General features: G+C 52.8%; 1 protein-coding gene across 1 annotated transcript; it reads left to right on the top strand.

The window, feature by feature from the left end:
* Positions 1–1,602: 1,602 nt before the first annotated feature.
* On the top strand, positions 1,603–19,267 carry LOC139239146 (bone morphogenetic protein 2-like). The gene is made up of 3 exons (XM_070867719.1): positions 1,603–2,477; positions 12,351–12,706; positions 17,566–19,267. Exons 1-3 carry the CDS (start codon positions 2,407–2,409, stop codon positions 18,348–18,350), a joined length of 1,212 nt encoding a protein of 403 aa, XP_070723820.1. The 5' UTR covers positions 1,603–2,406; the 3' UTR covers positions 18,351–19,267.
* Positions 19,268–24,608: the final 5,341 nt, after the last annotated feature.

Raw genomic sequence — 24,608 nt, 5'->3', positions numbered from 1 at the left:
AGACTGCAAGCTCCAGGCTTTGAAAACTCAGCTGTGGCATCACCTTATCTCGGCTTTCGCTCCTACTCTTTCCAACCTTGACTGGTATCCTGCGCTGCGCAGCCTGTAACCTTGGTTGCTCTTGCAATGTGAAAGGAGCCTCTTAGCCTTGGCCAGTTGTTGGAAACGTGCCCCAGGAAGGAAACGCGGGGGAGTGACGGCAGGAGCTCAGTGTCGCAAACCATCGAGAGCCCGGTGCGCACTGCGTAACCTCCGAAATATTTACGAAAGGATATACTTGCTTTGGAGGCAGTTCAGAGAAGGTTCACTCGGTTGATTCCGGGGATGAGGGGGTTGACTTATGAGCAAAGGTTGAGTAGGTTGGGTCTCTACTCATTGGAATTCAGAAGAGTGAGAGGTAATCTTATCAAAACGTATAAGATTATGAGGGGGCTCGACAAGGTGGATGCAGAGAGGATGTTTCCACTGATGGGGGAGACTAGAACTAGAGGGCATGGTCTTAGAATAAAGGGCCGCCCGTTTAATACTGAGATGAGGAGAAATTTCTTCTCTCTGAGGGTTATAAATCTGTGGAATTTGCTGCCTCAGAGAGCTGTGGAAGCTGGGACATTGAATAAATTTAAGACAGAAATAGACAGTTTCTTAAACGATAAGGGAATAAGGGGGCGGGCAGGGAAGTGGAGCTGAGTCCATGATCGGATCAGCCATGGTCGTATTAAATGGCGGAGCAGGCTCGAGGGGCCGTATGGCCGACTCCTGCTCCTATTTCTTATGTTCTTATGTCCTAACCGCTTAGTCCAGGGAGACAGGGCAGCACAAGCAGAAGTTCTGACAAAGGGTCATCGAACTGAAACGTTAACTCTGTTTCTCTCTCCACAGATGCTGCCTGACCCGCTGAGTATTTCCAGCATTTTCTGTTTTCCAGATTCCAGCATCCACGGTATTTTGTGTTGTGTTGTTTCAGCAGATGCTGTGGTAGTGAGGGGAGTCCCGAAATAGGTGGCACCATCCTAAAATCAGAGCCACGCCATTCGGGAGGGAAATCTCTAAGCAATTCTTCACACAAAGGGCAGTAAGGGTGGTGTTAATGGTGTAATGATACAGATCAGCCATGATCTAATTGAATTTTATTAATTTGTTCCTGGGATGTGGGCATCGCTGGCAAGGCTGGCATTTATTGCCCATCCCTAATTGCCCCTTGAGAAGGTGGTGGTGATCCGCCTTCTTGAACCGCTGCAGTCCGTGTGCTGTTAGGGAGGGAGTTCCAGGATTGTGACCCAGCGACGATGAAGGAACGGCCGATATATTTCCAGGCAAGTGGAGAGTATTCCATCACACTCCTAGCCTACACCGATTCCTATGTAAGGGTATCCAGGGATACGGAGCAAATTGTGTTGCGGTACAGAACAGCCATGACCTAACTGAATTGAAGGCGATTGGCAGAAGAACCAAAGGCGACGTGAGGAACAGCTTTTTTCCGCAGCGAGTGGTTAGGATCTGGAATGCGCTGCCTGAGAGGGCGGTGGAGGCAGACTCAATCGCGGCTTTCAAAAGGGAGTTGGATAAGTACCTGAAGGAAAATAAATTTCAGGGCTGGGGGAAAGGGCGGGGCAGTGGGACTGGCTGAGGTGCTCTTGCAGAGAGCCGGCACGGGTTCGATGGGCCGAATGGCCTCCCTTCTGTGCTGTAACCCTTCCCTGATTCTCTGGTGGAGCAGGCTCGAGGGACTGAATGGCCCACGAGAAATTCAGCCCTCCCACCCCAGGGGGCTATTTTCTGGTACCCCTTAGCCAAGGTGGAGGAAATCGAAGTAAGTTCCTTGACGCTTGCAGTTGCTGCCTGGTTCTGGAAAATAGGTGAAAGACCATTTCTGGTTTATCTCGTTGAATCCGAATCCTATTAATTGCATATCGATCCTATCGATTTCTGATCCAGTAACTGAAAGCCAATCATTGACCTGTTTCTCTCCCACCAACATATTTAGTGCAATTTCTGAGTGAAATTGATCAGGGACGTTTCATTTCCACCCTCGAGTCAATGTCTTACGATGTCACTCTATTGTGTGTGTGTTTTCGCTCTCTTTCCCCAGGATTGTGTGGGGTTTTTTTTAAAATGTGTGATATGTGGAATGGAAATTGCTGGCTGATCTCCACCCGTGACATCAGCGTCTGGTCAAAATAAAGCAGGAAGGTGCGTGCGGGCTTTAAATTGACTGAGAGCACACAGAGAGAGAGAGAGAGAGGGAAGGAAACAGGGAGGAGAGAGGAGAGAAAAAGTGCAACTCTGCCCTGGGAGGCATGAAGGAGGAAAGCGACAACAGAAGCAAAAATAGAAACTCGAAAAACAGGGACTGATAATTTTTTTCTCTTTGACCCCCGAAGAGAAGGAAAGTTAAATGACTTTAAAATGAAGTGTGACCCGCCGCTCTTGGTCCTGGAGGCGTTTGAACCATGGCATCTCCAGATCTGCGGAACTCAGTGAGTAAACAGATTTATTTACTTTAACATTGAAAACTTTTTTTTTTTCCCTCCCTAACTTCCAAAGTTTACTTTTTGGGGCTCCAGTAAGTTTGACGCTCAGGGAGAGGGAGGAGGTGCATTAACCCGGGGAGTAAGTGTGACTCTCAGTCCTGTATCAAACTGATTGTAGTGCCCAAGTTTATGCCTCTCCCCACATGATCTGGGCCATGATCACATTGCTGTTTGTGGGAGCTTGCTGTGCGTAAATTGACTGCCGCGTTTCCCACATTACAACAGTGGCCGCACTCGAAAGTACTTCATTGGCTGTAAAGCGCTTTTGGGACGTCCTGAGGTTGTGAAAGGCGCTATATAAATGCAAGTCAAATTGAAAATGCTCCCACAGCATTGATTAAAAAAAACTCTTGAGACCAGGGTCTGTCTGATCAACAGCCTTATGTTAAAAAGAAATGGCATTTTTGTAATGAAGTGATAAAGTTTTAGATTTAGGAGCTTGTCCTTCTGGCTCAGTCAGTACATGCAGCACCCAAAGTATCACTGACCCACACAAACCAACAAACTATTGGTTTCCTGCCCCCCGTGTTGATCTCTGTCCGAGTGCTCATGGTTGTGGGAGCTTGCTGTGCGCAAATTGGCTGCCACGTTTCCCACATTACAACAGTGACTACGCTCCAAAAGCACTTCATTGGCTATAAAGCGCTTTGCGATGTCGTGATAGGCGCTACATAAATGCAAGTCTTTCTTTTTCTTCAAATCTTCCTCTGCAGCCTCTCCAAGGCCTTGAGTGCTCAAACTCTTGGGTTCCTGCCCCCATTCCCCCAGGTTAGAAGAGGGAACGATACACCGGGTCCCTGAGCCGCTGAAAGTGCACGGACGCGTGATGCTCCCGGTGGCCGAATAGCCTTTCAAGGCCCGCCGCCAAAGCTCACACGGGAAGGACCGCCTGCTGTGCTGGGGCTCCCCAGACTTGTGCAATTGTGCCCCAGCATGAATCAATGCCCTCGGGGGGGGAGAATAGGAGAGCGATGGCTGGTTGATGTCAGTGTTGCTTTAAGTGTGGTACTCTCGTTCTCTCTTGTCTCATTAACGTTGGCATTGATGAAGAAAACTGGGTCAGGCAGAATCAGGCAGTGTTCATGGGAATCGCTCCTGCGCATGTATTCACGCGGGAGGGGGGGCAACGTTCCTATCTCACGATCTGAACTCCCAAAAGGTGCTACCATCCATTAGAGAACCTGGAGACGTTGCACTATGGTGTATGTCCCGTCTCTCTATCTCAAAACTGTAACCTTCTGACTGTTACACTTTAGGGAGGTTGTCAAGGCCTTGCAGAGGCTGCAGAGGAAGATTTGAAGAAAAAGAAAGACTTGCATTTATATAGCGCCTATCACGACATCTCAAAGCGCTTTACAGCCAAAGAAGTGCTTTTGGAGCGTAGTCACTGTTGTAATGTGGGAAACGTGGCAGCCAATTTACGCACAGCAAGCTCCCACAAACAGAAATGTGATAATGACCCAGATAATCTGTTTTTTGTTATGTTCATTGAGGGATAAATATTGACCCCAGGACACCGGGGATAACTCTCCTGCTCTTCTTTGAAATACTGTCATGGGATCTTATACGTCCACCTGACAGGGCAGACGGGGCCTCGGTTTAACGTTTTATCCGAAAGACAGCACCTCCGACAGTGCGGCGCTCCCTCAGCACCGCCCCTCCGACAGTGCGGCGCTCCCTCAGCACTGCCCCACCGACAGTGAGGCGCTCCTTCAGTACTGCCCCTCCGACAGTGTGGCGCTCCCTCAGCACCGCCCCTCCAACAGTGCGGCGCTCCCTCAGCACTGCCCCTCCGACAGTGCGGCACTCCTTCAGTACTGCCCCTCCGACAGTGCGGCGCTCCCTCAGTACTGCCCCTCCGACAGAGCGACGCTCCCTCAGCACCGCCCCTCCGACAGTGTGGCGCTCCCTCAGTACTTCCCCTCCGACAGTGCGGCGCTCCCTCAGCACTGCCCCTCCGACAGTGCGGCGCTCCCTCAGCACTGCCCCTCCGACAGTGCGGCGCTCCCTCAGCACTGCCCCTCCGACAGTGCGGCGCTCCCTCAGCACTGCCCCTCCGACAGTGCGGCGCTCCCTCAGCACGGCCCCTCCGACAGTGCGGCGCTCCCTCAGCATGGCACTGGGAGTGTTGGCCTAGATTTAAGTGCTCGAGTCCCTGGAGTGGGACTTGAACCCACAACTTTCTGACTCATTGGTGAGGGTGCTGCCCACTGACCCACGACTGATACTCCACCAGAATGGTTCCAGGGATGAGGGACTTCTGTTCCGTGGATAGACTGGAGAAGCTGGGGTTGTTCTCCTTGGAGCAGAGAAGGTTAAGGGAGAGGTCTTTCTGGCTTCCTGCATATCCCCAATTTTCTACGACTCACCATTGGCGTCCGTGCCTTCAGCTACCTCAACCCTAAGCTCTGGAATTCCCTCCCTAAGCCTCTAATTATGAAGGATCTTGATTGCGGAGTGGCAGGCCGGTAACCAGAGGACACAGATTTGACAAGTGGCAAAAGAATAAGAGGGGGAGGTGAGAATTTTCTTTTACGCAGCGAGTTGTTGTGATCGGGAACGCGCTGCCTGAAAGGGCGGTGGGAGCAGATTCAACAGTAACTTTCAAACGGGGGAATTGGATGCATTTTTGAAGGGGGGAAATTGCAGGACTATTGGGGAAAGAGCAGGGGGGAGTGGGATTCATTGGAGAGTTCTTTCACAGAGCTGGCACAGGCACGATGGGCTGAATGGCCTCCTGCACTCTGTTAAGCACAGTCCCGATCCCTCGACTTTGCCTCGCTGGCTGTCCTTCCCATTTCATTTGGAATATTTGATTGATATTACCCATGTCTGCGAGAGAGATTAAGATGCACTTGGGCTCTCAGGTCAGTTCCAAAGGGGCAATTTAGTCGCGTCTGTCAGATAGATTATAGTCTTCATCCAGGTTAGTCCCCTCCACATGCTATTTGCAAACCACACACACGCACACACACATTGTGCAGGGAGTTATACATAACATGCACGATGAGCACTATTTCGTTGTACCTTTTGAGACAAAAGGGTTGCATTCCCAAGCAGACCCTCGCACACAATGCCTTCACAGCACAGAAGGAGGCCATTCAGCCCATCTTGCCCGTGCCAGCACTTTGTAAGAGCGATCCAATTAATCCCACTCCCCCCTGGCTCGCTGCCCCAAAAGCCCTGCAAATTCCTCCTTTTCTTTGCGTGTTTATGCAATTCCGCTTTTGAGAAGTTACATCAGAAATAGGAGCAGGAGCCGGCCATTCGGCCCCTCGAGCCTGCTCCGCCATTCAATACGATCATGGCTGATCCGATCATGGACTCGGCTCCACTTCCCCGCCCGCTCCCCATCACCCTCGACTCCCTTATCGTTCAAAAATCTGTCTATCTCCGCATAATGCGCAAGAATTCATTACTATTGAATCTGCTCCCACCACCCTTTCAGGCAGCGCGATCCCGATCACAGCAGCTCGCTGCGTAAAGAACTATTCTCCTCATCTCCCCCTCTTTTGCCGATTATTTTAAATCTGTGTCCCCCTGGTTACCGACCCTCCCGCCACTGGAAACAGGTTCTCCTGGTTTACTCTCTCGAAAACATTTTAATTTTGAACACCTCTGCTAAATCTCCCCCTTGGCCTTCTCTGCTCTAAGGCGAGCAGCCCCAGCTTCTCCAGCCTCTCCACATGACGGTCGCCGGTCATTACCAGAATGGTACCATTCTGGTAAATCTTCCCCTGCACCCTCGCTCAGGCGTCCAACCATCAATAAACAGACTTGTGTTCCCCCCCACCACTGCCGATCTTCTCTATCCCCCACTTGTCCTGAAGGAACTCACGGTTGGGTCTCGCACAGTTTCATAAACACCAGCCGCCGTCGCCACAATCGACCGGGTGTCAGTAAAGGTTATCCCACGTCCCGCTGAGGTAAGATTTGTTTGCCTTTCTGTCCTGTGCAAAAGAAAGAACTTGTATTTATATAGCGCCTTTCACAACCACCGGATGTCCCAAAGCGCTTTACAGCCAAGGAAATACTTTTGGAGTGCAGTCACTGCTGTAATGTGGGAAACGCGGCAGCCAATTTGCGCACAGCAAGCTCCCACACACAGCATCGTGATAATGACCCAGATAATCTGTTTAGTGATGTTGATTGAGGGATAAATATTGGTCCCAGGACACCGGGGAGAACTCCCCCTGCTCTTCTTCAAAATAGTGCCGTGGGATCTTTTACGTCCACCTGAGAGAGCAGACGGGGCCTCGGTTTATCATCATCATAGGCAGTCCCTCGGAATCGAGGAAGAGTTGCTTCCACTTTAAAAATGAGTCCTTTGGTGGCTGAACAGTCCAATACGAGGATCGCAATCCCTGTCACAGGTGGGACACACAGTGGTTGAGGGTAAGGGTGGGACTGGTTTGCCGCACGCTCCTTCCGCTGCCTGCGCTTGGTTTCTGCACGCTCTCGGTGACGAGACTCGAGGTGCTCAGCGCCCTCCCAGATGCACTTCCGCCACTTCGGGCAGTCTCATCCGAAAGACAGCGCCTCTGACCGTGCAGCACTCCCTCAGTTTGGCTTAGTACCACCCACCAGACTCGCCCTCCAGGAACACAATGAGCAACTGCATTTATATAGCGCCTTTAATGTAGTAAAACGTCCCAGGGCGCTTCACAGGGGCTATCTCAAACAAAAATTGACACTGAGCCACATAAGGAGATATTAGAACATGTAATCATAAGCTTGATCAAAGAGGTGGGTTTTAAGAAGCGTCTTAAAGGAGAAGAGAGACAGGCGGAGAGGGATAGGGAGGGAATTCCAGAGCTTGGGGTCCAGGCAGCTGAAGGCACGGCCACCAATGGTGGAGCGATGGAAATCAGGGGGATGGGCAAGAGACCCGAATTGGAGGAGCGCAGAGATCTCGGAGGGTTGGAGGAGATTACAGAGATAGGGAGGGGGGGAGCGAGGAGGCCATGGAGCGATGTGAACACAAGGATGAGATCTTTAAAACGGAGGCTTGACCAGACCGGGAGCCGATGTCGGTCAGCGAGCATGGCGGGGGGGGGACGCGGTGGAGGGGTGATGGGTGAATGGGACTCGGAGCGAGTTACGAGCTTCGGAATAGGTCAGGCATAGGGAGGGCGGTGGGTGGCGCGTGCCCGTTTACGCGAGAACGCTGTTGCTATCCAAGTAATCCTGTGCTGCCTCGTGGTGGAGAGACTTACTTGGAAAAAAAACAAACGGATTTGAGCAGGAAGAGGGAGAAGCTGACCCGAGATGATCTCCTGCACAAAGTCAATGGAAGAGACGGCAGCCAAGAAACTGTGCGCGATCCGTTCCTTCCTTGTAAGATAATTTCAGGAATAGACCTTGGAATTCCTAACTGGGGAGAGAGGGGAGGAGGTGGAAGTTGGGAACCGTCCCCCTCCCCAAGTTATCCCTGGGATCCTGCACATAGAAATAGCAGTCGGCCATTTAGCTTAATAAATTCTGGTTCACCAAAATCTCAGATTAATTAAAATTAACAATTGACCCAGCATCAACTGCCATTTGCGGAAGAGAGTTCCCAACCTCGACCCCGCTTTGTGTAGAAGCCTCTCCTAACTTCACTCCTGAAAGGTCTGGCTCTCATTTTTAGACCATGGTCGCCCCCAGTCCTAGACTTCCCAACCAGCGGAAATAATTTCTCTCTAATGTTCCACACGAGCCACCTCCTCCAGCCCCGACACCCCTCCTATCTCTGTAACCTCCTCCAGCCCCTACACCCCTCCCTATCTCTGTAACCTCCTCCAGCCCCTACACCCCTCCCTATCTCTGTAACCTCCTCCAGCCCCTACACCCCTCCCTATCTCTGTAAGCTCCTCCAGCCCCTACACCCCTCCCTATCTCTGTAAGCTCCTCCAGCCCCTACACCCCTCCCTATCTCTGTAACCTCCTCCAGCCCCGACACCCCTCCTATCTCTGTAACCTCCTCCAGCCCCTACACCCCTCCCTATCTCTGTAACCTCCTCCAGCCCCTACACCCCTCCCTATCTCTGTAAGCTCCTCCAGCCCCTACACCCCTCCCTATCTCTGTAACCTCCTCCAGCCCCTACACCCCTCCCTATCTCTGTAACCTCCTCCAGCCCCTGCACCCCTCCCTATCTCTGTAACCTCCTCCCGCTCCTACACCCCTCCCTATCTCTGTAAGCTCCTCCAGCCCCTACATCCCTCCCTATCTCTGTAACCTCCTCCAGCCCCTACATCCCACCCTATCTCTGTAAGCTCCTCCAGCCCCTACACCCCTCCCTATCTCTGTAACCTCCTCCAGCCCCTACACCCCTTCCTATCTCTGTAACCTCCTCCAGCCCCTACACCTCTCCCTATCTCTGTAACCTCCTCCAGCCCCTACATCCCTCCCTATCTCTGTAACCTCCTCCAGTCCCTACACCCCTCCCTATCTCTGTAACCTCCTCCAGCCCCTACACCCCTCCCTATCTCTGTAACCTCCTCCAGCCCCTACACCGCTCCCTATCTCTGTAACCTCCTCCAGCCCCTACACCCCTCCCTATCTCTGTAAGCTCCTCCAGCCCCTACACCCCTCCCTATCTCTGTAAGCTCCTCCAGCCCCTACACCCCTCCCTATCTCTGTAACCTCCTCCAGCCCCGACACCCCTCCTATCTCTGTAACCTCCTCCAGCCCCTACACCCCTCCCTATCTCTGTAACCTCCTCCAGCCCCTACACCCCTCCCTATCTCTGTAAGCTCCTCCAGCCCCTACACCCCTCCCTATCTCTGTAACCTCCTCCAGCCCCTACACCCCTCCCTATCTCTGTAACCTCCTCCAGCCCCTGCACCCCTCCCTATCTCTGTAACCTCCTCCCGCTCCTACACCCCTCCCTATCTCTGTAAGCTCCTCCAGCCCCTACATCCCTCCCTATCTCTGTAACCTCCTCCAGCCCCTACATCCCACCCTATCTCTGTAAGCTCCTCCAGCCCCTACACCCCTCCCTATCTCTGTAACCTCCTCCAGCCCCTACACCCCTTCCTATCTCTGTAACCTCCTCCAGCCCCTACACCTCTCCCTATCTCTGTAACCTCCTCCAGCCCCTACATCCCTCCCTATCTCTGTAACCTCCTCCAGTCCCTACACCCCTCCCTATCTCTGTAACCTCCTCCAGCCCCTACACCCCTCCCTATCTCTGTAACCTCCTCCAGCCCCTACACCGCTCCCTATCTCTGTAACCTCCTCCAGCCCCTACACCCCTCCCTGTCTTTGTAACCTCCGCCAGCCCCTACATCCCTCCCTGTCTCTGTAACCTCCTCCAGCCCCTACACCGCTCCCTATCTCTGTAACCTCCTCCAGCCCCTACACCCCTCCCTATCTCTGTAACCTCCTCCAGCCCCTACACCGCTCCCTATCTCTGTAACCTCCTCCAGCCCCTACACCCCTCCCTGTCTCTGTAACCTCCTCCAGCCCCTACATCCCTCCCTGTCTCTGTAACCTCCACCAGCCCCTACACCCCTCCCTATCTCTGTAACCTCCTCCAGCCCCTACACCCCTCCCTGTCTCTGTAACCTTCGCCAGCCCCTACAACCTTCTGAGATCTCTGCGCTCCTCCAATTTCAGTCTCTTGCGCATCCCCCGATTTCCATCGCCCCACCAAGGGCGGCCGTGCTTTCAGCTGCCTCGGCCCCCGAGCTCTGGAATTCCCTCCCTAAACCTGCCCGCCTTTCTCTCCTCCTTTTAAGACGCTCCTTAAAACCGACCTCTTTGACCAAGCTTTTGGTCGCCTGTCCTAATATCTCCTTGTGTGGCTCGGTATCAAAATGAGTCTGATAACGCTCCTGTGAAGCGCCTTGGGATGTTTTGCTACGTCAAAGGCGCGGCATAAATGCAAGTTGTTGTTGCTGTAGGTATAACTCCCATCCAGACCAGGACAATGCCCATATCATAAGCACCGTAGACCCTCTGACACTGTATACAATTCAAGTTCATTCGGGAACGAGGACCTATTCTGGGCCCTGGGATTCCGTGAGTGGATCTCTTGATCTCCCTGGCATCCGACCATGCGACCCCCCCCCCCCAACCCCCACCCCCACCCCAAGCCCGGGGAAACGCCACTTTGCAGCTGCTGGCACTGCTCCACTGGGGATTCCGCCAGTCTCCGTCAGACTGCGTTGGGAGATCAGGAGATCCAACCGGCGGCTTGCATTTATATAGCGCCTTTCACGATCGCCGGACGTCCCAAAGCGCTTGACAGCCAATGAAGCACTTTTTGGAGTGTAGCCCCTGTTGTAATGTGGGAAAGGCGGCAGCCAAAATTGTGCACAGCAAGATCCCACACACATCAAAGTGAAAGTGCCCGGATAACCTGTTTTTGTTATGTTGATCGAGGGATAAATATTAGTCCCAGGACACCGGGGTTGTGGGTTCAAAGTCCCACTCTGCTGAAGCACACAAATCTAGGCTGAAACTCCCAGTGCAGTGCTGAGGGAGCGCTGCACTGTCGGAGGTGCCGCCGCTCGGATGAGACGTTAAAACGAGGCCCCATCTCCTCTCTCGGGTGGATGTAAAAGACCCCAAAGCCGCTATTGTGAAGAAGAACAGGGGAGTTATATCTCAACCAACAGAATAAAGACAATGATCTAATTATCTGGTCGTTATCACAGTGCTGTTTGTGGGAGCTTGCTGTGCGCAAGTTGGCTGCCGCGTTTCCCACATTACAACAGTGACTACATGGGTTTGCTTCACAGGTTCTTTGCTTAAGAATTCATTGCAACACACTGCTATTAAGAACTAGTTGGTTTATTAACAAAGGTTTAACAATCACACGACACATTACCAGTTCATCCACCAGGCTCACAACCACCTGCCCCATCGTGGATCCCCCGAACCCAACTGGCCGGGGTTTTATTGAGTCTTATGAACATCACGTGACTGGCTAAGCCACCCCCAACTCAACAGCTCTATAACTGTTTTAAAGTAACTTTCAATCAAGTGCCCCTTTTTTTTTTTATGAGGGCACCAAAAACTACAAATTAACAATGAAACATTAAATTAACAGCTCTCCAACTATTTTTAGTAGAACATTAATACAAGTGCCCCCTGGCTAAAAGGAAGGGGCACTAAAACCGGCACAATAAACAAATGAAACTTTAAACATTTAAAATCAAATTAAAATTTGGTTGCCGGGGGTGATGATGCACTCCAGTCCCTCCGGCGCCCACCTCTCGCGGAAGGCCGCGAGCGTACCTGTGGACACCGCGTGCTCCATCTCCAGGGACACCCCGGCTCGGATGTAACCGCGGAAGAGAGGCAGGCAGTCGGGCTGAATGACCCCCTCGACCGCCCGCTGCCTGGACCGGCTGATGGCCCCCTTGGCCAGGCCCAGGAGTAGTCCTACAGGGAGGCACTCCGACCTGCCCGCTCCCCTCCGCACAGGGTGCCCCAAAGATCAGGAGCGTGGGACTGAAGTGCAGGCAGAATTTGAGGAGCAGCCCCTTCAAATAGTGGAATAGGGAGCTGCAACCTTGCACATTCCATAAAAACGGGGAACACGGACTCTTCCAGACATCAACAGCTCTACAAATCTATGAGTATACTCCGGTGCATAGATTACACTACACTTCAAAAAGAACTTCATTGGCTGCAAAGTGCTCTGGGATGTCCGGAGGTCGTGAAAGGTGCTATATAAATGCAAGTCTCTCTTTTCTTTCAAGTGAGGGAGTGCCACCTTTTGCTCTAAGTGAGAGCTGGGAGGGTTGTTGTCATGGTAGCGGAGGAAAAGGTCCTGTATCTTTCCGTCGGGCGCTAACCCAACCCGTTGAAACTTTTTGCCCCCTCAGCTCCACCATGCTCCCTGCTAGCCTCCTCCTGATGGCCGCACTGTTTGCCCGGGTCCTGGTGGGCGAAGAGGCCGGCTCGCACGGCGACGGAGCGAGGGCCGCGTCGGACGCCGGGGGAGGAGCCTCCCGCGCCGACCCCGAGCTGGTCCGCGCGCTCCGCGGGATGCTGCTGAGCCGGTTCGGGCTGAGCCGGCTGCCGGAGCCCCGGGCCACCGCCGCTGCCGCCGTCCCTCAGTACATGCGGGACCTGTACCACTTCCGCGCCGGGGATCGCCGCCGCGTCCTGGACCCCGGCGTCGCCACCTTGGGCCGGCACGCGCAGCACGCCGACACAATCCGAAGCTTCCGCCACCTGGGTGAGTGGGGCGACTGAACGCGGGGGGGGGCGCGCGCGCGCGGTGTAAACGCCAAATTTTACCAAACTGTTCGCCTACTCTCTCCCTTACAAAATCTACAACAAGGGGGGTCACACAGGCTCAGGATACGGGGTAGGAAATGTAGGAGCGAGATGAGGAAAAATGTTTTCACTCAGAGGGATGGTGACCCTGTGGAATTCTCTACCACTGAAGGCTGCGGAGGCCAAGTCACTGAATATATTTAAGAGGGAGATGGACGGATTTCTAGACACAAAAGGCATCAAGGGGCATGGGGGAAAAAAGCAGGAATATGGTGTTGAGATAGAGGATCAGCCATGATCGTATTGAATGGCGGTGCAGGCTCGAAGGGCCGAACTGCTCCGATTTTCTCTGTTTCTATGATGGACCAGCTTTTGAAGGGCAAGCCCATCCCGTGAGCTTTGGCTCATTTACTCTCCCCATTATCGTACCCCACGGAGAGGGGAGACTAGAACTAGGGGGCATAGTCTTCGAATAAGGGGTCGCCCACTTGAAACTGAGATGAGGAGGAATTTCTTCTCTGAGGGTTGTAAATCTGTGGAATTCGCTGCCTCAGAGAGCTGTGGAAGCCGGGACATTGAATGAATTTAAGACAGAGATAGACAGTTTCTTAACCGATAAGGGATAAGGGGGCGGGCAGGGAAGTGGACGTCCTGAGGTCGTGAAAGGCGCTATAGAAATGCACACCTTTCTTTTTGTTTTCTTTTTCTTTTTCATTCTTTCGTTTGTTTTCTGTCCCAGTATTTTCCCCATCTCTCCTGATAGTTGTCTCCCAAACCCGCGACCTCTACCCCCTAGAAGGACAAGGGCAGCAGGCGCATGGGAACACCACCACCTCCACGTTCCCCTCCGAGTCTCACACCATCCCGACTTGGAAATATATCGGCCGTTCCTTCATCGTCGCTGGGTCACGATCCCGGAACTCCCTCCCTAACAGCACTGTGTGGGAGCACCTTCACCACACGGACTGCAGCGGTTCAAGAAGGTGGCTCACCACCACCTTCTCGAGGGGCGATTAGGGACGGGCAATAAATGCCGGCCTTGCCAGCGATGCCCACATCCCGGCAATTAATTCAAGAAAAAACTCTTTCTGAGGTAGAGATCCAATGGTGCTGGCCACCTGCCAATGTCTCACCTGCGTGATCATGCATTAGTCTAGACAGTGAGAGATGGCGGGTGCTTGGGGATGGAGAAGCTTGTAGGATTCTGCTGGAGCTAGCCTTAACCTACCAGTCCCACACGTGCACTTTTTGGGAAGTGAAGAACGTAAGAATTAGGAGCAGGAGTCGGCCATTCGGCCCCTCGAGCCTGCTCTGCCATTCAATATCGCGGCTGACCTTCGACCTCAACTCCACTTTCCCGCCCGATCCCCATAATCCCTCGATTCCCTTAATATACGAAAATCTATCGATCCCAGCCTTGAATATAGAAACATAGAAACATAGAAAATAGGTGCAGGAGTAGGCCATTCGGCCCTTGGAGCCTGCACCGCCATTCAATATGACCATAGCTGATCAAAACTCAACGACCGAGCCTCCACAGTCCTCTGGGGTAGAGAATTCCAAAGATTCACCCTCCTCTGAGTGAAGAAATTCCTCCTCATTAAAGAATAGAATCATAGACATTTACAGCAAAGAAGGAGGCCATTTCGGCCCATCGTGTCCATGCCGGCCGACAAAGAGCTATCCAGCCTAATCCCACTTTCCAGCTCTCGGTCCGTAGCCCTGCAGGTTACGGCACTTCAGGTGCACATCCAGGTACTTTTTAAATGCGATGAGGGTTTCTGCCTCAACCACCCTTTCAGGTAGTGAGTTCCAGACCCCCACCGCCCTCTGGGTGAAAAAAGTTCCCCTCAAATCGCCTCTAAACCTCTTATCTTATCTTAATCCTAAATGGCCAACCCCTTATTCTGAGACTGTGTGACCTCCTGGTTCTAGACTCCCCAGCCCGGGGGGAAAACATCCTCCCTGCATCTACCCTGTCAAGTCCTGTAAGAATGTTGTATGTTTCAATAGAAGGGGAGGGTTACTTGATAATTCAAGGGTGGCTGATTTTAAATATTTTTTCCTCTCATCTCAGTGAGTGCAACTGAGACCAAGTGAGTGTGCACAGATAGGATAGGGTATGGTAACATGCACTTATGTTCCTGACCAACTAACCCCAAAGCTTAGACGAATAATCCTGCAGATTTTGAATTCAAATTGTAGATTGGCAGTTCGTAAATTTGAATTCAGCATTTTTTTTACAAATCTGAAAACAAAAATTCCAGTCTCAGGAAAAGTGACCATGACTCTGTCTGATTGTCATAAAAACCCAACGGGTTCACTAACATCCCTTTAGGGAAGGAAATCTGCCATCCTTACCCGGGCCTGGGCCAACACGTGACTCTCGTCCTATAAGTACACTTCAAAAAAAACAAGTGTTCCCTTGGCTGGAATTTAGAAGAAGGAGAGGGGATCTCATAGAAACATATAAAATTCTGACGGGATTGGACAGGTTAGATGCGGGAAGAATGTTCCCGATGTTGGAGAAGTCCAGAACCAGGGGTCACAGTCTAAGGATAAGGGGTAGGCCATTTAGGACCGAGATGAGGAGAAACTTCTTCACTCAGAGAGTTGTGAACCTGTGGAATTCTCTACCACAGAGAGTTGTTGAGGCCAGTTCGTTAGATATATTCAAAAGGGAGTTAGATGTGGCCCTTACGGCTAAAGGGATCAAGGGGTACGGAGAAAATGCAGGAATGGGGTACTGAAGTTGCATGTTCAGCCATGATCATATTGAATGGTGGTGCAGGCTCGAAGGGCCGAATGGCCTACTCCTGCACCTATTTTCTATGTTTCTATGTTTGTATCCTGAGGTGGTGAAAGTGATGCAGAGAGGATGTTTCCACTGATGGGGGAGACTAGAACTAGGGGGCATAATCTTAGAATAAGGGGCCGCCCACTTAAAACTGAGATGAGGAGGAATTTCTTCTCTCGGAGGGTTGTAAATCTGTGGAATTCGCTGCCTCAGAGAGCTGTGGAAGCCGGGACATTGAATAAATTTAAGACAGAAATAGACAGTTTCTTAAATGATAAGGGAATAAGGGGGCGGGCAGGGAAGTGGAGCTGAGTCCATGATCGGATCAGCCATGGTCGTATTAAATGACTGAGCAGGCTCGAGGGGCTGTATGGCCTACTCCTGCTCCTAGTTCTTATGTTCTTATGAAAGGCGCTATAGAAATGCAACTCTCATTAAAACCCAAGATGGAGTTACAGTTTTGGGGACCGGGCAGAGAAAGCTTTGTTCTATGTCTTACCTGTGCTGTACGTGCCTTGGTCAATTGCAGATTTCAAAAATTGAGCTGGATAGATTTTTGTTAAGCGAGGGACAGATCAGCCGTGATCTCATTGGATTGCGCAACAGGCTGGGGGAGCTGAATGGCCTCCTCCTGTTCCTATGTTTCGAAATCCTACAACATGTTTTTTTTTATTCATTCATGGGATGTGGGCATCGCTGGCAAGGCCGGCATTTATTGCCCATCCCTAATTGCCCCTCGAGAAGGTGGTGGTGAGCCCCCTTCTTGAACCGCTGCAGTCCGTGTGCTGCTTATTATGGTTTTCTGTGGTTGCTTTGATACAACCAAGTGTCCCGCTGGGCCATTTCAGACCGGCAGTTCAGAGTCAACCACATTGCTGTGGGTCTGGAGTCACACATCGGCCAGACCGGGTAAGGGCGGCAGATTTCCTTCCCTAAAGGGACATCAGTGAACCCGATGGGTTTTTATCACAATCTGGTAGTTTCACGCTCACCTTCCGAGATCTCTGCGTTCCCCCAATTCGGGCCTCTCGCGCATCCCCTCGATTTCCATCACTCCACCGTTGGTGGCCGTGCCTTCAGCTGCCTGGGCCCCAAGCTCTGGAATTCTCTCCCTAAACCTCTCCGCCTCTCTCTCCTCCTTTAAGATGTTCCTTAAAACCGACCTCTTTGACCAAGCTTTTGGTCACCTGTCCCTAATATCTCCTTATGTGGCTCGGGGTCAAATCTCCTTTTGAAAGCGCTCCTGGGATGTTATACGATGTCAGAGGCACTATATAAATGCAGCTTTTCGCTGTTCTCACGCAGGTTGTTTCTCATCCTTATTTTACATTAAAGGCGCTCATCATCATCATCATCATAGGCAGTCCCTCGGAATCGAGGAAGACTTGCTTCCGCTCTTAAAATGAGTCCTTAAGTGGCTGAACAGTCCAATACGAGAGCCACAGTCCCTGTCACAGGTGGGACAGACAGTGGTTGAGGGAAGGGGAGGGTGGGACTAGTTTGCCGCACGCTCCTTCCGATGCCTGCGCTTGCTTTCTGCACGCTCTCGGCGACGAGACTCGAGGTGCTCAGCGCCCTCCCGGATGCACTTCCTCCACTTAGGGCGGACTGGTCTTTGGCCAGGGACTCCCAGGTGTCGGTGGGGATGTTGCACTTTATCAGGGAGGCTTTGAGGGTGGTCCCTTGTAACGTTTCCTCTGCCCGCCTTTGGCTCGTTTGCCGTGAAGGAGTTCCGAGTAGAGCGCTCGCTTTGGGAGTCTCGTGTCTGGGGGGACATGTGGACAATGTGTCCCGGCCCAGCGGAGCTGGTCGAGTGTGGTCAGTGCTTCGATGCCGGGGACGTTGGCCTGGTCGAGGACGCTGACGTTGGTGCGTCTGTCCTCCCGGGGGATTCGTAAGATCTTGCGGTATATAAATAATATGCAGGTTGGTGTTGAGGGAACTGGGGAGTTTGGCTCTGCGTGAATGCCCTGGCCCGTTATTAACCCTGTCCATACCGATTGTCTTTGGTTTCTCGACAGAATACTTTGAGGAGGTTTCTCAGACGGAGGGGGGAGATCTGCACCAGATCATCTTCAACCTGACGGCCATCCCCGAGCGGGAGGAGGTCACGTGGGCCGAGCTGCGCCTGTACCGCGAAGGCGGCGGGCCGGATGGAGTGGGCGTCTACGAGCTGGCGCGGCCATTGAGCGGCGAGACGAGGCGGCGGCGGCTGCTGGAGCGGCGCGCGCTGCCCGCCTCGGGGACCCGGTGGGAGAGCTTCGACGTGGGCGGGGCGGTGGCGGGCGCCAGGAGGGCGGGCGAGGGGGCGGTGGGCTTCCTGATCGAGGTGGGCGGGGGCCGGGGCGGGCGCCCCAGGGTCGGCCGGTCGGCGGGGCAGGGGCAGGGGCCGCTGCTGGTCACCTACGGGCGGGACGGGCGGGCGCGGCCCCTCGGCCCCCGGAGCAAGCGGCACGGCGGCGGGGCGGCGGGGCGGCGGAGGGGCCGCGGGCGCAACCGCTGCCGGAGGCGGCCGCTCTACGTGGACTTCGAGAGCGTGGGCTGGACCGAGTGGATCATTGCCCCCCGCGGCTACGACGCCTTCTACTGCCACGGCGAGTGCCGCTTCCCGCTGGCCCACCACATGAACTCCTCCAGCCACGCCATCGTTCAGACCCTGGTCAACTCGGTCAACGCCCGCATCCCCAGGGCCTGCTGCGTGCCCACCGAGCTCAGCCCCATCGCCATGCTATACCTGGACGAGGATGAGCGGGTGGTCCTCAAGAACTACCAGGAGATGGCGGTCGAGGGCTGCGGATGCCGTTGAGAAAACCCCGGCCTCGCCCCCGCAAAGAAAAAACTATTCGGCCACGTGAGACTCCCCGAGTGGGACTTCCGAGACGTTCTGAATTTCACGCACCTTCGTCCCAGCGTGACTAGTCTCGATACACCGCGCGCCGGAGCTGGGAGCCATGTGTGGCCCCCGCACCTTTGCCAACATGATGGACACGGGGGGCCACCATTCTTTGCCTCTGGGATGAGACTCGAACTTGGCAACAACTTTTCGCCATTGTAAGAAAGACTTGCATTTATATAGCGCCTTTCACGACCTCAGGATGTCCCAAAATGTTTTACAGCCAGTGCAGTCGCCGTTGCAATGTGGGAAACGCAGCAGCCAACTTGCGCACAGCAAGCTCCCACAAACAGCAACGTGATAATGACCCAGATAATCTGTTTTTGGTGATGTTGGTTGAGGGATAAATATTGGCCCCCAGGACACCGGGGAGAACTCCTCTGCTCTTCTTCGAAAAAATGATCTTTTACGTCCACCTGAGAGGGCAGACGGGGCCTCGGTTTAACATCTCATCCGAAAGACGGCCCCTCAGACAGTGAGGCGCTCCCTCAGCACTGCCCCTCCGACAGTGAGGTGCTCCTTCAGTACCTCCCCTCCGACAGTGAGGCGCTCCTTCAGTACTGCCCCTCTGACAGTGCGGCACTCCCTCAGTACTGCCCCTCTGACGGTGCAGTGCTCCCTCAGCACTGCCCCTCCGACAGTGCGGCACTCCCTCAGTACTGCCCCTCCGACAGTGCGGCGCTCCCTCAGTACTGCCCCTCTGACGGTGCAGTGCTCCCTCAGCACTGCCCCTCCGACAGTACGGTGCTCCCTCAGCACTGCCCCTCCGACAGTGCGGCACTCCCTCAGTACTGCCCCTCCGACAGTGCGGCGCTCCCTCAGAACTGCCCCTCCGACAGTGCGGCGCTCCCTCAGAACTGCCCCTCCGACAGTGCGGCGCTCCCTCAGCACTGCCCCTCCGACAGTGCGGCGCTCCCTCAGAACTGCCCCTCCGACAGTGCGGCGCTCCCTCAGCACTGCCCCTCCGACAGTGCGGCGCTCCCTCAGCACTGCCCCTCCGACAGTGCGGCGCTCCCTCAGAACTGCCCCTCCGACAGTGCGGCGCTCCCTCAGCACTGCCCCTCCGACAGTGCGGTGCTCCCTCAGCACTGCCCCTCCGACAGTGCGGCACTCCCTCAGTACCGCCCCTCCGACAGTGCGCCGCTCCTTCAGCACTGGCACTGGGAATGTCAGCTTAGATTGTGTGGTCAAGTCTCTGGAGTCACCATATTCGGAGAGCACCAGAAATTACCAATGCTTTTGGGAGGGAAAAAAAAAATATCGGCAAGTGACGGCATATTCGGACCTTGTGAAAGATGGCGTGCGTTTTGCGACGGTCTAGTGTTAAGAGCGTGTGTCACCACGTTTGCCCGCTGTTTATGGACAATTTCTCTCCCGAAAGGTGCTGGCTGGGGGATACAGTTCAACGCAAAACCGCCACGCCCTCCGGTACCCCGCGCAGACTATTTTACCACGGGGGGCATCACAACCAAGGCCGGCGATGAGTTTTCCAGCCGGGGGTGACTGTGGGTAGACATCTTGTGTGTGGGGGGGGATCCTGTCTGACTTCCGCCCGCCCCACCTCCCCCCCCCTCTCTTCCGACCCCAGGGGGTGCAGAGCCAACTGTCGCCACCGGTTCCCCCCCACCCCGCCCACGACTGCCCAGTCGAAGGGCAGCCGACCAGCTCGTCTCGCAACTCAACCCGCGTCCTTCCTGCAGGGGGCGCCGTCTGCCGTAAGGCCAACAGAGGGAGCCAACGCTTCCCGTCTTTGTTTTTATTATATTGTATATTTATTGTGTTGTATATGGGAGCTGTCCGTCAATGCGGGCACCGCGAGAGAGAGAGTCACTTGTGCGGATGGCTGCCGAATGAACCTGTGTTGTTCCTGTGGTATTGACGTTGGTTCAAGCCTCACTAAGTCAGGCTCCTGTTTCTCACTGGAATTCAGAAGAATGAGAGGCGATCTTATCGAAACGTATCAGATTATGAGGGGGCTTGACAAGGTGGATGCAGAGAGGATGTTTCCACTGATGGGGGAGACTGGAACTAGGGGGCATAATCTTAGAATAAGGGGCCGCCCATTTAAAACAGAGATGAGGAGGAATTTCTTCTCTCTGAGGGTTGTAAATCTGTGGAATTCGCTGCCTCAGAGAGCTGTGGAAGCCGGGACATTGAATAAATTTAAGACAGGAATAGACAGTTTCTTAAACAATGAGGGGATAAGGGGGCGGGCAGGGAAGTGGAGCTGAGTCCATGATCGGATCAGCCATGATCGTATTAAATGGCAGAGCAGGCTCGAGGGGCCGAATGGCCGACTCCTGCTCCTATTTCTTATGTTCTATCAGGTCACCCCTCAACCTTCCGCGTTCTAGAGAAAAGAGAATTTTTGGCATGGTTTTTGTGTCTTCCACTGTGAAGACCGAAGCAAAATAATTGTTTAAGGTCTCAGCCATGATCTTATTGAATGGCGGAGCAGGCTCGAGGGGCCGTATGGCCTACTCCTGCTCCTATTTCTTATGTTCTTATGTTCTATCTGTCTAACAAGCAAAAGATCGATTTTGCGGCAGAAAAATAAACTCCAAAGAACATAAGAATTAGGAGCAGGAGTCGGCCCCTCGAGCCCGCTCCGCCATTCAATGAGATCACGGCTGACCTTCGACCTCAACTCCACTTTCCCGCCTGATCCCCATATCCCTCGATTCCACTACAACCCAAAATCTATCGATCTCAGCCTTGAATATACTCAACGACTGAGCCTCCACAGCCCTCTGGGGCAGACAATTCCAAAGATTCACCACCCTCTGAGGGAAGAAATTCCTCCTCATCTCAGTCCTAAATGGCCGACCCCTTATCCTGAGACTGTGTGACCCCCTGGTTCTAGACTCCCCAGCCCGGGGGAAACATCCTCCCTGCATCTACCCTGTCAATCCCCCTCAGAATCTTATATGTTCCAATGAGATCACCTCTCATTCTTCTAAACTCCAGACAGTATAGGCCCATTCTACACAATCTCTCCTCGTAGGACAACCCTCTCATCCCAGGGATCAGTCTGGTGAACCTTCGTTGCACCCCCTCCAAGGTAAGTATGTCCTTCCTCGGGTAAGGAGACCCAAACTGTGCACAGTACTCCAGGTGTGGTCTCACCAGGGCCCTGTACAGTTGTAGCAAGACTTCCTTACTCTTGTACTCCAACCCTCTTGCAATAAAGGACAACCGTGCATTCAGTCGCTCTCAGTAACCCCTCCCAGTGAGCACCCCATGTCCCACACTTGTATCTCCACACAGAGCGTAAAACAAGACGCTGGAAGGATTAATTCCACCGTAGCATCTTGAGCTCATGATTTTTATTCATTCTTGGGATGTGGGCGTCGCTGGCAAGGCTGGCTTTAATCGGCCATCCCTAATTGCCCCTTGAGAAGGTGGTGGTGAGCCGCCTTCTTGAACCGCTGCAGTCCGTGTGGTGAAGGTGCTCCCACAGTGCTGTTAGGGAGGGAGTTCCAGGATTGTGACCCAGCGACGATGAAGGAACGGCCGCTATATTTCCAAGTTGGGATGGTGTGTGACTGGGAGGGGAACGTGGAGGTGGTGGTGTTCCCATGCGCCTGCTGCCCTTGTCCTTCTAGGGGGTAGAGGTCGCGGGTTTGGGAGGTGCTGCCGAAGAAGCCTTGGCGAGTTGCTGCAGTGCATCTTGTAGACGGTGCACACTGCAGCCAGGGGGCGCCGGTGGTGGAGGGAGTGAGTGTTGAAGGTGGTGGGTAGCGTGCCGATCTATGATTCTATTCACCGGTTTTGATTTATGTCGGGGAACCTAACTTTGCTCATTTAAAAAAATAAAGAAATCTTTGCACAAAATGGATTTCCAGATCAGGCTTTAAAGCAGTCAACCGCGTTGGTGCGGGGATGGAGTCACGTGTAGGCCCAGACCGGGTAAAAACGACAGCTTTCCTTCCCTGAAGATATGTCAGTGAAGCAGTTGGGTTTCTAGAACAATCCAACAGTTTCAGGGACATGTTAACTCAGAGCGGCTTTTCATTTCCCGATTTCAATTCAAATTCTCAACCCGCCAGGGTGGGATTTGAACTTGCATTCTCTGTATTATCAGTCTGGGCTGCTGATTACTGGCCCTGAGCATTGCACACTTGGTGCTGAATGTACACATCCAGATTTCTAGATACACACACACACACGCTCAAACCTTTATATTCAAAGTTCTATATACACACACACACTCAAACCTTCACATTCAGGGTTCTAGATACACACACACACACGCTCAAACCTTTATATTCAAAGTTCTATATACACACACACACACTCAAACCTTCACATTCAGAGTTCTAGATACACATGCGCTCAAACCATCACATTCAAAGTTCTAGATACATGCTCACACACACTCAAACCATCACATTCAAAGTTCTAGATACATACACACACTCAAACCTTCACATTCAGAGTTCTAGATACACACACACTCAAACCATCACATTCAAAGTTCTAGATACATACACACACACGCTCAAACCTTCACAAAGTTCTAGATACGTACACACACGCGCTCAAACCTTCACATTTAAAGTTCTAGATACATGCACACACACGCTCAAACCTTTACATTCAGAGTTCTAGATACACCACACACACGCTCAAACCTTCACACTATAAGAACACGCCAGAGGGTTAATGACATGTATTATCCCCAATAGTACATTGGATCAAGGATGGTTTGCACAGTGCATTGATAAGCTATCTATAATACGCCTGTTGATACATATTACCAGTTGTATTAATATTTAACCCTTGTTTAATGATTCTCCTGGTGTGAAGCTTACAATGATACAGCACAGTGTATCACCGAGTATTTACAGCACAGGAACAGGTCACTTGGCCCATCGGGTCTGTGCCAGGGTTTATGCTCCACACCAGTCTATCACCCCTCTCCATCTCCTCCATCAGCGTAACCCTCTATTCCCTTCTCTCTCATCTGCTTGTCCAGCCTCCCCTTAAATACATCGATACTATTCGCCTCAACCCCTCCCTGTGGCAGCGAGTTCCACATTCTCACCACTCTCTGGGTAAAGAAGTTTCTCCTGAATTCCCCATTGGTGGGAGAAGGCTCATAAGAATTAGAAGTCGGCCATTTGGCCCCTCGAGCCTGCTCCGCCATTCAATAAGATCATGGCTGATCATCGACCTCAACTCCACTTTCCTGCACTATCTCCGTATCCCTTGATTCCCTTCATATTCAAAAATCTATCGATCTCTGTGCTGAATATACTCAACGACTTAGCCTCCACTGCTCTCTGGGGATCGAGAGTTCCAAAGATTCACCACCCTCTAAGTGAAGAAATTTCCCCTCATCTCTGTCCTAAACGCCCTTATTCTGAGACTGTGCTTTGTTGTGATGCCTCCACAGTCAAATAGCCCACTAACTAAGCTGGCTTGGTGAAGAATGGAAAAGGGTGCCCATGGAGCCATCTGCAGGTGAGGTGTGGGACATGATGTGGAGAAAGGAAGTCTGTTGTTTCTGCATCATTACTGCACCCCTGACTCTGGGAGATTACTGCTCGAGGGGAGGGGAGTCCGGGACCTTTGCGACGGTCGTTCCTGGGGATCACGCTCTCCTCCTGCGTTGGCGTTCTATATACAGCAAACGCCGCCGACCTTCAACTCATTCGAAAAGTGCGGTGGACCGCCCGAGAGTTAGCGCTGCATTATGGAGACGGCTTTCAAAAACTATGTCTTTGTCCTTTTTCCCTGCCGTGTTGCGGGCCGTTCCTGCAGGCATCTGAGCTTCGAATTATTAAAGTTTAGCCTGTTCTAAGCTGACCGTGTGTGCGTGTGTGTGTGTGTGTGTCTCATTCTATACCTCCCTTCCCGGGAAAACGCAGCACTGGGAAATAATGTGCTCCCTGACACCACTCAATGTGTGTGTGTCCGAGGTGTCCAACTCTCCTGTTCCAATCATTCTCTTGTTGGTTCTTTCTTTCTTTCACTCTCTCTCTCTCTCTCTCTCGTTTTCTCTCCCTCTCCCTTTCTCTGTCTCTGACTCTCTTTCTCTTTTTCTTGCTCTCACTTTGCTCTCTGTCGCTCTCTCTCTCTCTCTTTCCCTCTGTTTCTCTCCCTCTCTCTGACGCTCTCTCTCTGACTCGCTCTCTCTCTCTCTCTCTCTCTCTGTCTCTGTGTGCC

The sequence above is a fragment of the Pristiophorus japonicus genome, chromosome 26 (genome assembly GCF_044704955.1).
Source record: "Pristiophorus japonicus isolate sPriJap1 chromosome 26, sPriJap1.hap1, whole genome shotgun sequence".
NCBI classification, from domain to species: domain Eukaryota; kingdom Metazoa; phylum Chordata; class Chondrichthyes; family Pristiophoridae; genus Pristiophorus; species Pristiophorus japonicus.
Note: the sequence above shows the minus strand (reverse complement) of the source record. Positions and strands in the feature narration are given on the sequence as shown.